The sequence below is a fragment of the Pyxicephalus adspersus genome, chromosome 6 (assembly GCF_032062135.1).
Source record: "Pyxicephalus adspersus chromosome 6, UCB_Pads_2.0, whole genome shotgun sequence".
NCBI lineage: Eukaryota > Metazoa > Chordata > Amphibia > Anura > Pyxicephalidae > Pyxicephalus > Pyxicephalus adspersus.
Window position 1 is genome coordinate 61,174,165 of NC_092863.1, and position 15,680 is coordinate 61,189,844.

General features: G+C 39.0%; 1 protein-coding gene across 1 annotated transcript; it reads right to left on the minus strand.

Moving 5' to 3' along the window:
- Positions 1–899: 899 nt before the first annotated feature.
- On the minus strand, positions 900–10,941 carry PHAX (phosphorylated adaptor for RNA export). Its single transcript, XM_072416016.1, has 5 exons — positions 10,780–10,941; positions 8,449–9,047; positions 6,885–7,005; positions 5,226–5,309; positions 900–3,304 (listed from the first exon to the last, which is right to left on the minus strand). The coding sequence occupies exons 1-5, from the start codon at positions 10,888–10,890 to the stop codon at positions 3,035–3,037; spliced, it is 1,185 nt and encodes a 394-aa protein (XP_072272117.1). The 5' UTR covers positions 10,891–10,941; the 3' UTR covers positions 900–3,034.
- Between the last annotated feature and the right edge of the window lie 4,739 nt (positions 10,942–15,680).

Below are 15,680 nucleotides of genomic sequence, written 5' to 3' on the forward strand. Positions count from 1 at the left end.
ACAATGTGATTGGGTGCAATTTACTATGAATAGTGTCTCAACACTGTACATGGTTTACACAAATTATTTTCACTTGAGTGTGACACAAATGCATTTTACTAATAGTTTATGTTTGGAAACAATTCTAATGTGGAATCCTCACAAGTTGGGGGCTGCACTTGAAGCCCCTAAACAGGGTGTCTTAAGTCACTACACCCTTCCTCAAACCACACATCGGAAGGCCTGCCACTACCGCCACCGATGAAAACACTGAAGGACTGGAGCAGGCGTTTGCGTGGAGCCAGGGAAAGTCCATCCAATGGGCTGCACTAGAACTTAACAACAACAAAAGCTCGATTCAGCGGATGCTTCCAGAGTGATAAAGTTCTACCCATACTGACTTCAGGTTGTTCAAAAACTTCAAGCGGAAGATATGATGCTCGTGTGGAAATGTGCAAATCACTCCTACACCATTACCAACACGACCCTCAGCTCTTGGAAAACTTATGGTTCAGCGACTAGTCTAGGCATTTGAACGTGATGGCAAGCCTAGCAAGAAAAACTGCCACGACTCCTTTGTTGATGCTAATAAAATGGATAAACTCAGTTTCTTGTGTAATTTTTAGGAATTAATTAAAAGTGTATAGTGACTTTTGGGACACCCTGTATTTACTGAGTTGACCACCACCTCATTAGATGAAGCCTACATGAATGACTACATGTTTGCATTTTAACATAAAAACAGCAAACAGATAAAAATGGGAAACATATCAACAAGTAAACACAATAATATTAGATATGAGAAGTCAATGAAGATTGTCTCTTTTTAGAGTTGTGACAGCATTCAGTAGTGTGTAGATTCCCACTGTAGGCACAAGTACATAATGTTTAAAATCAAGCAATACCTTTAAACATGGGCATTAAAACTTTGTCTTTTCTGTTTATTAAAAAATAAAAAAGGAGCAGCAACATTCGTCAATTATTCAGATTTGATCTAATCTGTTTCAGAGAAAGTGCACTTCAAAAATGACAAATGGAGTAAATTTTAATATTCCAAAAGTGATGTAGAAAGCAGTTTACACAAGAGCATGTTATCATAAAGTAACAAGGGCACACTGACATGAAGCACCTTGTGAGGAAAACTACCTACACACACACACTTAATTGTCATATAGTCTGCTTCTCTAGATACACGGCACTGTGTGCACACAGCACTACAATTTCATGCATTTTTTTAGTAAAGGTGAAAACCCAATAGATGGCAAAATAGCTAGTTTCCTGCCACCTAGTGACCAATCGTCAGTCAGTCAGTGCACAGCTGTCACAATAAAAAATTATTAGCGAAGGAAAAATGTTATGAGTGAATTGACGCAAAAAAAGTATACATTCACAGTGCTTACTGCTGCTGGGTGCCTACTGGCAAACACTAGGCGCTCAGGGGAGGTAACAGGTGATAACTGCTAGGCTTTCGAAGGGATTGCAAGCCACTCAAAAACCACTAGATGCTTGAAAAAAAAAAAGCTTGAATAACAAGTGACAAGTGTTTATGCAATAATGTGTATGGAGTTGGCTAAGACAGAAAACTGCCTTGGAAGCTGCACATAGCACCTAAAAAACATGTGGGAACGCTACTGCCACCAACTGCCTGCTAGGAAAAAAACATTTGTTCCAATATCAAACCAGTTTTTGCAAGACGATTTAAAAAGGTAAAACTACTTGCAAAACTGCTATGTAATATAAGCAGGCACTCACTTGAGGATTCCTAAGCATCAGTTTCCCCACACAAGTATTTAAAGAGAACATGTACTGCATATATATAGGATGCGTTAGTGGACCTCTCCTGAATATACTAGTAGTTTGAGCCAATGATTTCAGTATTTGTGGAGTCTATGACCCAGTACAAGTATGCATATTACCACTTCTGACTTAATGACTTACAGGACATTGTGGCTCAGACACACATAGGATTTTAGATCCTTATCAGAATAATCATCTATTGACAATTTCAGTATATTGGGACTGCATATTAGTATGACATTTTTTATGGGACTATTCTATTATTCAATCAAGCTTTACAATTAATTGATGGATTAATCAGGGAGAATATAATGAAACTCCTTGCTGTAGAATGAAACCACTATTTTTTGTCTTTACTGCTTTGATATTTGAACACAAAAACTGGAATTTAAAAGATTATGAAACTGCCACATGTAGGTCCAGCATTCCTAAATTATGAGTATCGGCAAATTGAAAATTTTTGTGGGCTATCAGTGGTCCAAGACTTATTTAGGATCATTTAGAATGCTTGCATACTGTTAAATGGTGGCATGGGTGCACATTCCAATACAAAGCTAACTTTACAACATGCTGCCACCTGGGTAACATAGCATGCAAGGAATTATTTGCCACTGTGAACAGCTACATGATAACATGTGGTCCAGAACAGACAGAAATCCTGTGACCAAATGGGATCAATTCTTACCTGCAGGACTGCAAAGCAAATTACCAGATACTACTTTATATGGGGCAAGAAAGACAAAGTCTAATGAGTACACTGGATGAGACTGGGCCCGTGTTCCAGGTGTATCCCAGTAAAACACATAATGTACAGAAATTATTTCACCATGCTGAGAAAAAAATGATCTATCTTCACATTCTGTATTTAGTAAGTTGAACATACTTTTACTAAAAGGTTTTTGTATTATTCAGATGGGCTGCATCTCTAGCAAACAGTGAGCAGCCATCAATCTTCTAGTGGGATATCATAACTCCTGTTCAGGAATTAAAAACTCAATACTTGCTGTCTGTGGTGCTCCAGGAATGCTTGCAAATTATTAATAAAAAAAAATTTATAGGACATATGACAAAAGACCAACATAAATGTACAAAATCAAAACTTACCCCAAAAAACTGAGGCACATGTAATAAGCAGCTCCATTACTAATTTCAATCTACACTCAACTGGTAAATTTTGTCATTTCCATAGCAAAAAAAAAAAAAAAAAGTCCCAAACTGTAAAGAAAGATACATGAGCAAAGTCCTTGCGAGGCTCCAGTCAAAAGGTTTCCAAGTCAAGAGAATTGTCAATTTCAATGGCATCTTCAGTGTCTGCAGTGTCTGCTTTCATTTCTGAGTTTTCATCATCCAGAGAAGCTAAAGCTTCATTTGTGTCACTTGCAAACGTTTCCCTTGATGTATCATCATGTTCTTGAAAATTAAGGCTTTTTATGGCATCCTTGGCCTTCTTCCCCAGTATGTGACGCCTCCGCTTCTTAGCGGCCTTTTTACTCTCATATTCCTTCTGGTTTTCCAGGTAAAATATTTCCTTCAGAGCAAAAAAAAATTGTTAAATGGAAACTGGATTTAGGACCTCCAAACAGAAATAAAAGAATGGAGTTCCATATTTATTTATGCAATAATAAAATTATTACCAGTAATGCAAGTAGTGCCAAGTAACAGATGGTAGTATTTAAATTAGGAAATATATAGACACCTATATTGAAACTTTGCAGCCTCTGTGAATCAGAGATGGGAAGGGAGAAACAGCACAAGGCACCAATCAGGTGTGCTGCAGTGTAAGTAGGTTGAATGGAACAGAAGGTGCGGTATCAGATAAATTAAGCACAAGTGTGCTTGTCATTGTCATGGATAGGGAAGATATCATCTATAAGTAAATCTAAAACAGCAGCGGAGAAAATTGTTCATACAGCACTTTGTTCAGAGTTCAGCTATAAGTTTATAAAAATGTTTTTATATTCATTTTACTGTTTATATAACACCTTTATAATACAAAACAAAACTGAAAGTGGCTCTATGAATGAAGAGAACATAAAAAGAAAGCAGCTAGCAAACAAACTGCAGATATCTATAATTTAAAGCACCTGAATCCTGGGCCATTCTGATCAGTTGAGACTGCGGCACTTGCTTCCAATCTGGATATTCCCTCCTGTACATTACTGGCCAGATATCTAGCACCTCATACAGTTATGTGAACAATTTTTGTAAAGCACTGTGCACCCTAAACAGGGTGAGCTTTTTTTCACCCTTTGTTGCATCTCAGTGCTACTGAACTTTTTAAGCTTTTTGCAGCCATTTCTTCTCTGCATGTATGCACCACAATTCGCATAATGGGTTACCAAATGGTGATAACAGCAGGCTTTGGGTGTGTAATGTTTGGTAAAACTGCCACTTGTAGTCTCCATCAGAATTTTATATGACAGAGTAACAATTCTGAAGCAAAGTTCAGGAGAATGCGTCATCACCTTAAAGAAGGTGCCTGAACAAGGACCATCATGGCAGGATCACCAAGTACTTTTTTGTATTAATAAAACCAGTAATTAATCAAATAACAAAGATGCATTAAAAAAAACTTATTTAATTTAGGGGTCTGTTTAGATTTGTTTTCACACAATAGTCACAGATTTTTCAAGTTTAATCTATTTACAACAATGTTTGGATCTGAAAAGAGGCTAACCTGTCAAAGAACAAGCATGCCATGAACAATAGCGCCCTCTAGTTGTGTAGTTTGTTTTCATTTTTACTCCAATTCCTACAACTTAAGATGTTAGATCAGCCCCACTTCCTACACATTTAGACCTTAGCTCACCCCAATCCCTGCACCTTCAGACCTTAGATCAGAGCTAAATCCTGTAACTTTAGTCCTTAGATATGTTCCTATTCCAACAGCTTCAGACCGTACATCAGCTCCATTCCAGTCCTAATTTGCAGGACAAAGAATAATTTCTTTATTCTGTATTGTTTTGGGCAAAATATTTAACTTTTTAGCTTTGCTTAAAAAAAGGGTAAAGGCTAAATGAAGGCTTTAAAATAAAATGTTAATTTAAACAAAATACCAGTTTTAGGTACCAAATAACCTCTACTATATCCAGCTTCTATTTAACCCTCCTAGATTGTAAGTTCTTCGGGGCAGGTTCATCTCCTCTTCCTGTGTCACTGTCAGTATTTGCCACCCCTATTTAATGTACAGCACTGCGTAATATGTTGGCACTATATAAATCCTGTTTATTATTAATAAGAAAGTATTAAAATAATAATAATAAGAAGAACCCTAATATTTCCCAGAAAACAAAAAAGTCCTGATTAACGCCCCTCCCCTCCTCATAGCTATATTTTGGTTTTATTTTTGTTTGTTTTTTTAAGCTTAATGCAACCACAAACCAATTCCAAACCCCAATACCTCATACAATTTATTTATTTTGATACCTCATGTTCAGCTATGTACATACCTTCACTTGATCGGATGTAATACTTGGCGTGTTTTTCAAAAGGTTTAAATAGACACCACCAGGAGTTCTCCTTCTGCTTCCATTCTGTAACCAAACCAGAGAAGACCGTCATGCTAAGGGTTAAAGTTTATCTCACAATTAGTTTTTAATTTTTTAGGGCTAAAATATTGTGTATTTACAATAGTCTACAGAAGAACCCATTCATCACATAAAAGGTATATACATGCCGACTTCATTGCACCCGTGGCTGCAACTTACACAGACTCATCAAAAATGGAGCCGGGAAAAAAAAGAGTTGTTTGTCCTGACAAGTCTCCATTTCTGCCACATATTTAGCATGGCATGGTCAGAATTTGGCATGCACACTTTGGGCCCCTTAGTACCAATTGAGCATCATTTAACTGCCAGTCTACCTTAGTATTGTTTCTGACCATCTGTCCATACCACGTCACAAAGCTCAAATCATCTCAAACGTGTTTCCTGAGATTTACATTGCAGTGTTCCCAGACCCTTTTCCCACCTAGAACTTTTCAGCAACCACCTGGCTATTTTTGGGTGGTTACTGATGAGTTAGGTCACAATACAGCGGCTGCCATCCACCTTCTATAGCTTCTTTCTACCTAGCTTAAAAAATGTATGGGCTTAGCACTGCAATGAGTTCATTGATCCTTAGCATCTTTTCAGTATTCAGCCCACAATTATTTTTTTTTGGCCTGGATGGGAAGAAATTGTAGGTGGGTGCCAGAAGCTGTATTGTGACCCAACTCTTTAATACCCTCCCAAAAACAGTAGAATGGTTACTGAAAAGTGCCAGGTGGTGCGCCCAAGTAAAAAGGGCCGGGGAGATCACTGCTTTGGGATGTATTGTGTGATGCTATTGTGTCAGTATAGACCAAAATCCCTGAGGGATATTTTCAGCACCTTGTTCAATCCATGCCACAAAGAAATACATCAGTTCTAAATGCAAAAAGGGGGTTGGACCCAGCACTAGTAAAATGTACCCAATACAGTGGTTGGTGAGTGTTTAGATATGAATTAAATTTCAATATAACAAGGCTTTTATAACCAAAACATATTGGCATGAGACTAAATAACATCAAGCTAATGTTTTGCTCTAAAATAAAAATATGTCCTCTTCAAACCACATTCAGCCAACAACTAATCCTTAGCTGGGAAAATAAACCCTGTAAAATACATCCAAAGGACACAAAACCAAACTGTAAATTTCTCCAGACCCTCACTATTCTCAAATGACATAAACATTGCCTATGTTCCTAATATTGTGATAGAAATCAATACAAACCACATGAAATAAAATAACAACAAATAGAAAATGAAAACTCTTAGAAAGAAAAATGCCATTGCTGACCTAAAGGTGTGAGTTCAATGTCTGCCAACCTGATTGTGGACTACTGAGCAAGTTACGTGACCCAGAACCAGTTTACACTTCACTTACTGCATATATGTTTATTCCAGGTCAGCAACACAGCAAAAGCATGATGAAGATGACTGTTTGCAGATGTAAATTAAACCAGTGTGGAAGCTCAGCATCTGCCAGTCCTAGTAATGGCTTTAACCCTACACCACAAGAGATTCCTCCACTTTTCATTCAATGTGGTTGGAAATGCTGCAATTTTCACTGAAAAAATTAAATCTTACCATAATAAATAGTCCACCATTTTCTTCCACCTCGGCAGTCTCCATTAGAAGCTCTATTGCCTTCTTCGTGCCAATGGTTTTCACAACTCGTTGGATCAGATCTTTTTTGGGTTCGCGCAGCCTGTCAAATAAAAAGGGATATATAACGGATGTGAAAATGTCCATATTATTAGAAGCAGGGCTTTGATAGTATCAAAAAAATCTTATTTTTTGCAATGTTTCTTTTTTTTTTTTAGAAAGAATCCCAGAAATAAATGAAAGGTACTTTTTCAGGGTAATGCTTAGTTACAATAAACATTTTAGATCTTCAAACATTTAACTATTTGAGCTTGGATCTGCATTAAATTGCATATGTATAATAAGCATGTTAAAATGCAAATAAACCCAAAACTTAACAAAGCAAGTTAATGTATATAAACAAAGGGTGCACATATTATTTGTTCTATGAGCGAAATGTGCTTGCACACTGCATTACATTTTCTTCCATCTCTAAAATCAGCTAATAGTTTAGCTAATCAGTGTAATTGCTTTGGGAACTTTGGCTTTAAATTCCAACCCCATCATGCCACATTATGTTATCTTTTTTTTATTATTATTATTATTTTTATCTACCAATTTACATGTCTTTAAACTGTCATGTGATGCCATAGAACCATATTTTCCTTTTCTCTGGCATTAAGAGAACTTTAATGATGTACAGAGCATCACTGATGTGAGCAGTGTTCTCTCCATCATTGTACAGCCAGTGCAGGGTGTCATAGTGCTTTCCTCCAAGTTAAGTGAAGCTGGCTGTCATTCAACCTGAAACAGGACTAGCACTAGATCACACAAGGTGCAAGTCTGTGGGAACCGTACCAGAAAAGGAACTGCTATTTATTTTAAAAATGGCTGGGGAATGCCTGAGGTCTAAGAAGAAAATTGCACCAAAACAAATTTCTGGAGTTTCTGAAAGACAAAACCTGGCCAGTGGCAATAGGCGAAAATATTTTTTCTAGCACACTATGACGGATACATACATCACGCATCCCAGGAGGTTTCTGGCTGCTCCTGCAGATGCCCGATCTCAGACACGCGCAGCAAGAGCTTTTTTAGCAATTGGATAAAAAAAAATGCCGATTGCATGCGCAGTGAGATTGGCATTCATATTTCCCCCCCCCCATCTTTGTCACCTGATCGCACGCCTGCCCTGTGCAAAATCAAGTGACGTAGGAAGAAGGAAAAAGAAGATGGTTGTGCCTGGCGCAAATGAAGGAGGATACCAGGACAACACAGGCCAGGAAGCCTTCAGAAAGATTGACAGATCTAGGAAGGTAAAGGTGAGTAATTTTTTTTCCAGTTTACTTTCGCTTTAAGGCCTGTGATCAGGGAAGAAATCATTTTTGCAGAAAAACTTAGAGGCCAGCATAAGATCCTTTTAGATAGAAAACAGCAGATTGTTTAACCTGAACACAATTATAGTAAATTACGATAAATTTGTGTTTTTACTTTTTAGTAATTACTTTAATGCTCTGTGCATCATCTTCATACAATATAGCAAATTTACCAAATACAATAGAGAACTAACCTGTGTGCTATTTCATCAGACACTTTGTCTTCCGGATCATTTTCGATTAATTCATATCGACCTTTAAAGTCCATTTCTAACCTTTCACCAAGCCTCTCTTTGATGGGTCGCTTCCTCTTTAGGTGACCGTTCTCTTCTTTTGACACGTGATCCTTATCATCACGCATATACTCATCCAATTCTTTGTCTAATTTGATCTTCTCCTCATCATTTTCTTTTTCCATCATTTTCTTGGCTAAGAGATAATTGTAAGTCTCTGACTGCCTGCTCATATCTATCTGGCCATCCATGTCCATGATTCCAAGTTCTGCAGCTACAGCTTCCTGTGACTGCTCCTGAAGCACGGCTCCCCAGATGTTATTCTTTGTACTTCTTGCCTGTCTGTTTTGAATAAGAGCAGAAACCATTGTTGGTCTTGACACTACTGGAGGAGGATGGGAAGATTTCTGGCGTTTACGTTTCCAAGGAGAACCCTCATCTTCATCAGAATCAGAGAAGCTGTCATCGCTAGAATCCAAACCTCGGACATTTCGGTAAGGGACACCTAAAGACACGGCTGCATTGCTTCTGAAGCCATCAGCATCGGGTAGACCAAGTTTCTGCAGACAAACAATTATAACAAGGAAACATTTTACAAGAGAGTTACTGTAAACAAAAAGGTCTAAGAAAGCTATTCATATAATTAAAAAGTCCTACAAAGGACATAATAGCTTCTTTTCTAGGACAGAAACCCTGCCAGGTCCTAAAGTGTGCACTTGGCTGAATGCAGAGGTTTGTATTGCTTGCAGTCACCTCACAGATATACATTGATCTTCCCAACCAGAACATTCCAGGTGGAGGCAGAGACTTGGCAGATAATGGACATTCTGCCTGCAACACCCAAAGACTATGCCATGGGATTCTTTACCCAAAACATATTGTTGTAAATAAGTCATTTTTTATTTTATATATTCTTTAACCTTTTAATCTAAAAGACAGATTGCCACAGAGATATACACAGGCTTATTCAAGCATTTGGATTTGTTTCCTATTTTGGAAAAAACAGCACTAAGTTGGAAACAGAGAAGATGCTGCAATATGCCCATCATGAGCAGAAAAAAAAATACATATTCTTGCTGACTTTGTAACAAAACATCTATAAAGCCCAATGAGGATGAGTTATGCAGGCATGTATAAAGTTTGGCCTAGGGGCCAATTGTGGCCCGTGTTCAGATTTCCACCGGCGCGCAGCCTTTCCATACAATCAATAATATGCGGCCCGCCAGCACTGTTGACCACAGTAAAAAATAAACAAATACAAAAAAGCTATTTTCTATTTCATTAGAGTTGATACCAGCCTTGCAATTGTCGGCCCGCTACTCGGTGGGCATAATCCGCAGGACGGGAGTCCAGTGTGCACAGGGAATCCCCTACGCCATTATAGTGGGCGTGTGCTGTGCCAGACCCGCACGGACCACCCCCACTCTGATTCCAAGAACTTGCCCTGCACGGAGCCTGCACTGACTCCTGCACAGGGAATCCCTCACGTCACCCTGGTGGGCATGTGCTGAATGGTTGGCACCCACACATTTTCACCTCACTGAATCTGGCCCTCTTTGCAAAAAGTTTGGACACCCCTGAGTTATGGGATATCCGAGCACCAATATCTGCATACAATCCATCTAGAAAGCAAAATGCCCCAGAACACCCCCTATGTACTCGTATGGGCCAGCACTATTATACAAATGCAGAATAGCTGGGTGGCACATCAATGCCATGAGGGCATCAGACAAGGGCAGCAATCCTGTAGCACCTCCATTGGATTCTCCCCAAGGCACCATCTAACCTCACAGATTGTGTACAGCGCTGCAGAACATGTCAGCGATACAAAAATACATTGATCGACATGGAATATGGAGGGGTGACGAGGAGAAATACCAATATCAACCCATGAACCATCCATTCTGTATGCATGTTTCCTTCAGACATGGAGGTGTGGGGATAATGGCGCCATGTACACTGATATACACTGAGCAATGGGAACAAGAATTAGTATTTTCTCATACATTGCAGGAATTATTTATTCAGCACTTGTGATATTCCCACCCCAGCCATGGGCCTGTGTATGGAGCACCCATGACCAGGATACAGGGGCCCCTGGGGTCCATTCATTGCTCTACATTCTCTATAGCCCTGGCAATGCTGGGGGGCAGACAGCTGACATTCCATATATGACATCAGGCAGCCACTCTGCCCCCTAGCGGGGTACACAAGGCACTGGTAGATACACAGCCCCATGCTGCCCCTCACTGCGCACCATGCTCGGACACACCGCCATACAATGCCAGCTACCTGCTGCGGGGCTCTGTCCGCCGACACCTTCATATCTGTATCAGAGCCGCTCAGCTCCCCATCTTCCAGCACTTCATCCTCCATCATTCCCCGAGTGGCCTCCAGCGCCATGACACTGAAAAGAAAGCGGAATCACGTCAGGAGACAACGGGGACTCCGCTTACTTCCGGGAGGAGGGAGAGCTCAGAGCGCGCCTTACAAGATGCGGGAATATTACACATATTACGGTACAACAGGCAATGGATGTAACGGCTACATAATCCTACCGTAATTCCCGTATAGAGGGGCTAACACGTGCAAATACCAGTATCAACCATTTATTCTGTATGTGTACAATGTGCATAAGTAACCCATAAATAAAAGCTGAAATATATATATTTACCACAGTGCATATATACCAAATATTAATAGCAAAGGGTGTTTTACAAGTTTTTATTATAAAAGTGAGTTATATCATCAAATTATTGTGTATAATGGCATACATCTCATAGTACATTGTACTATAGAAACACATGGGTATATATAAAGGACATCAAATACTGCTTTAATAACTATCAATACCTGGATGACATTTATAGCATTTGGGCCGCTGTACCTCAATTCTCTACCATGTGTTTGGGTAAATCTTGGGTAAAAATTTTAGAGTGTAGATTTTGCACCCCCTTCATCCATTCAGAAACCATTTGTATCTCTGAATCAATGCTTCTGAAGTCTGGGCTCCTGGTGGTGCTCACTGACTTAATAAAGTTCTCTGGAGACTGGAGAAGATAGATCATCAAAGAACCTGGTTGATCCAGGAAACCTGAAATGGATCTGGATCAGGAAACATTTGCCAAATAATAGCAAATTATTTTAAAGGTATTCATTCCATATTTGCTGGATCACCAAGGTTAACCCATGATAGTCCATCTTCTCCAGTTTTGGAGAGCTTTATTAAGGCTGGGTCTACACAGCCGTTTTTAAAAACGCATGTAAACGTTCCTACTGCATTTATATGCATTTTTATGCACTTTTATTAGCGTTTTAAAGCTTGCTGGAAAACATCTATGCTGCGTCTTTAACACATTTATGTTTTCAGTGCTTATAAACGCGGGAAAACGTCCCATTGAGATCAATCGAAGGGTGTACCAGCATTTTTGGGCATTTTCCAGCGTTAACTTCTCGTTTTCATTTTTTAAATGCTCATAAACGTGCCTCAAGGAAACGTCCTGGTATAGATCAGCCCATTGGAATGTATGGGAATATCAAACATGGGCTTTTAAAGCCTCAGGCTAAACGCTGGGGAAACAGTCCATGTAGACTTAAGACGCATAGACATTTGCAATTATAGTCGTTGGAAAGGATCTTTCACAATCCTTTCCAATGACTAAGCACTGCACGATGCATGAGCGATGCTCTACATACCGCACTGTTCTGCTCTATTGAGAGGGAAAGGGAAAAACGATGAAGCGGCACCCTGCTGCGCTCCCTCCCCCTTCACTTGCATTACAATTGTTTGACGTTCATTGTACGTAGATCTGCCAGGATGGCCGTTCGGACGATGAACAACGCGCGCTGTACACCCTCCAGATTCTTGTTCGATATCGCCCCTGAGACGATTATCGGGCGAGAACCATTGGAAGTGTGTATGTAAATTCTACAGATTTCTGGTATATAGTTATACTTTTGTGTGTGCATGGAGGTCTACTAATAAAGAAGAGCCACCAGAAGGCTCCCCATGCTCAGTAAGGTGCATGGTTTAATCTAACGTACTTTTGAAAGGATTTATTGGGGTTCTTGCTAGCCCCCAAGCAATGGGAAGGATGGTGAACTGGTCTAAGTTCTTGTTAAATATAATCCTTGTACCCAAGCCTGTCTTTCCGATAAACCTTGACCCATTTACCTTTCAATATAATCTATAGGCACAAGTGCTATTTTTTTTCCAGAGCCACATGGATTTGTACTGGTATTGATGCCTACTACAGTAGCCATTTACCTACTAGACCACAATTTGGCAGTAGGGTCAGGTGATTTCCACAGATGTGAAGCCTTTTTTCCTTACATTTATAGCAAGGTACAAGTTGACATTTAAAAATCCAGCAAGCTCCGGACCAAAGGAGTGTCGGATTTTTGAAAATCCTGGATTTTTTTTTATACTTACCTCCACACACAGGCCAGCCTTCCTCTCGCAGCATCGTGGACATCTGGCACAGTTCCAGGAAGCAGGCACCAGGGTGTCTCAATGTGTATTTAGTTTAGCAAGCAAGACCTAACAGCTGTTTCCACAGAACAGCGCAATCAAAACATTTGTGGCTAAACAGTGTACTACAGTATCTGTATTGAAAATGTGATCTGAAATTCATGCCGGGAAACTGAAGGATCTGGATTATCAATGGCCGAATTTTCAATTGTCAACCTGTATCTGTATTCATACATGCACACCTACTATGATGTCATCCTATGTCATCCAGCCTACTGGAAGGCATTCTATCTAATAGAGTGCTGGGGGTATTAATGCTGAGCATGAATCTTTTATAGAACAGTGCTTGGTCTGTAATATAATCTTTTATAGAACAGGTCTGGATCTATAAACTTGTTTCTTCATTTACTATGAACTTTTTGTAGTAGTTTTGTTGTATTTAAGAATAGTTAATCAACAAATAAAAAGAAAACCGTGGTTACATATTCAACAGTAATACTTTCCTCCTGCATTGTCATTTGGACTTTGATTTTCCTTCCCTTCAGTGTTACTGCTCAAGCACCTTTTTTACATTGTAGACATGAAGGAAGATTACCAAATGAAACTAAAGGAAAAAAAAGTGTTTATATGTTCTTTATTAGTATGTTGTCTTTTTTTGTCACATAAATATGAATGAATAAGTATGAATATTTCATACTGATATGTCTATTGTTAGATACCTATAAAAAAAATCTTGGTATATACATAACCCAGTAGCTCAAGCTAAGATTTACACACAAAGCTGTGACTCAATGATCCTCCCTGCCTTCTTTTTTCAGACAAGAAGTATAAAGTTCAATCAATAGGAGACAGTCCATGAAAGAGATATACAGAAAGTCATGCGACATAAGAGCTTCTGCTGTGAGCTCTGTTTAGAAAATGCACAGTGTTATAAAATTCTTTGTTATGAGTGTACTCTGCAGTACTTTTTATTTGTAAAATAAAGTTTTTATAGAAACTGTAAAAGTAAACAAAACAACAACAGAATATATATTTATTATGTATAAATCTTAAAATGCCTCAGTATAAGTGCTTTTCTTTTCACAGTTGTTTTATACTGGCTGCTTGTCAATTTTCTACAAATCTTTGCCTGCAGGATATTACGTTCCCAGAATTCTATTTATCCGGCTTACTAAATTCTTTCCTCTTGCAGTTATGTTGAATTTAAGGTTTAACTTTCACACCAATCTATAGAACCAATCTATACAATGCAGTCCCAGTATTCACATAACATGTTGTGTCACAGTTCTGTCTGCTGTCCCTTTACACAAAATTGGCCTCCAAAAATTTGCATCAATCTCCTCCAATCCCTGGGCCATATACTCACATGCTTTTCTCCCCATAGAAGATTCAGCCTACAGGAGTAACTCACATTAGCAGCAGTATAGCCAGCAAACAAACCTCCTACTGCTCTGCTTATCTATGGAGGACATTTGTCTGCTTCTATATTCCAATAACGGGCCAAACCGCACAACTCTGCCATGGAAACCTTTCATAAATCATCCTAAACAGAAGAACCCCCAAAAGACCAAGGAAACAGAACACAAAGTCACCTCCAGTCCCAAATACATTATTATTGCTTTATTATAAAAGCACCTTCATAACAAGTTGAAAAACTAATGCCTCGGCGCTGTGTGTCCCATCCTCAAGGCAATATGTTCCTGTGCTTTTATAATCAAACAAGAATCACATATTTTGGAGTGCTGGTGACTTTGTGTTATATTTTCACATGGTTTCTACATGGAACCATCCATAATCATCATTTCAACCATCCTTCCTCCACTACAAGGTATGGTTGTTATACAAAGTTCTACCCCCTAAATTCTACCCACTACATAACATACTACCAAAAATGTTAAATAGAAGTTTTAAGGACAAGCACTGCCAAGGAATTTATTCCCTTGGTATTATGTAAACAGGGAAAGAAATAAATCAATGTACAACACAGAGGACAGAAGGACATAATGGGCCTGATTTATTAGGGCTCTCCAAGACTGGGAACGATAGACTATATTGGGGGACCCTGGGTGATCCAGCTAACCTGGAATGGATATGGTCCTGGGATTCAAAACATTAAGAGCAAATGTCTTTTAAGATGTATTTTCATGATACTCTTGAATAATGAATGAAAGAAGGAGGATATGGGCGACATGGTGCTGTTGGATAATAAAGTCAGCATGGTACTGGTCATATGGTGTATACTGTAACAATAAACAATGCATCTTGATGGCTATGGGATAAAACAAGGGACATGGTGCTGGTGGAGAAGTCAGGGACGTGATACTCTTAAATGGTGGAGAAAGGAGGGCATGAGGGACATGGCACTATTGGTGCACAATAAGGCAGGAGACATGATGCTGCTAAATGAGGAAATAAGGAGAGCATAGGGGGCATGGTTCTGTCAGATTAAAATGTATGTATTAGGTATACTTTGTTATACTGTTAAGAGTACACAGCTGTCTGCAATTGATAGTTTGCATGACTAAAACTTTTTTTGGCAAAAGTATTTCTTCTGTCCCAAATAAGGAAAACAGTGAAAGGAAGTTCAATGAGCAATGCTGAGGCTGCAACTTTTGAGCCAAAATCTCTGTTGGCTGAATAATTCAACTGGCCACAGTTCACTGCTTATATTGCAATTTGAATCCCTGGATGAATTAATTCCTTGGTGAATATTTTTTTTTCT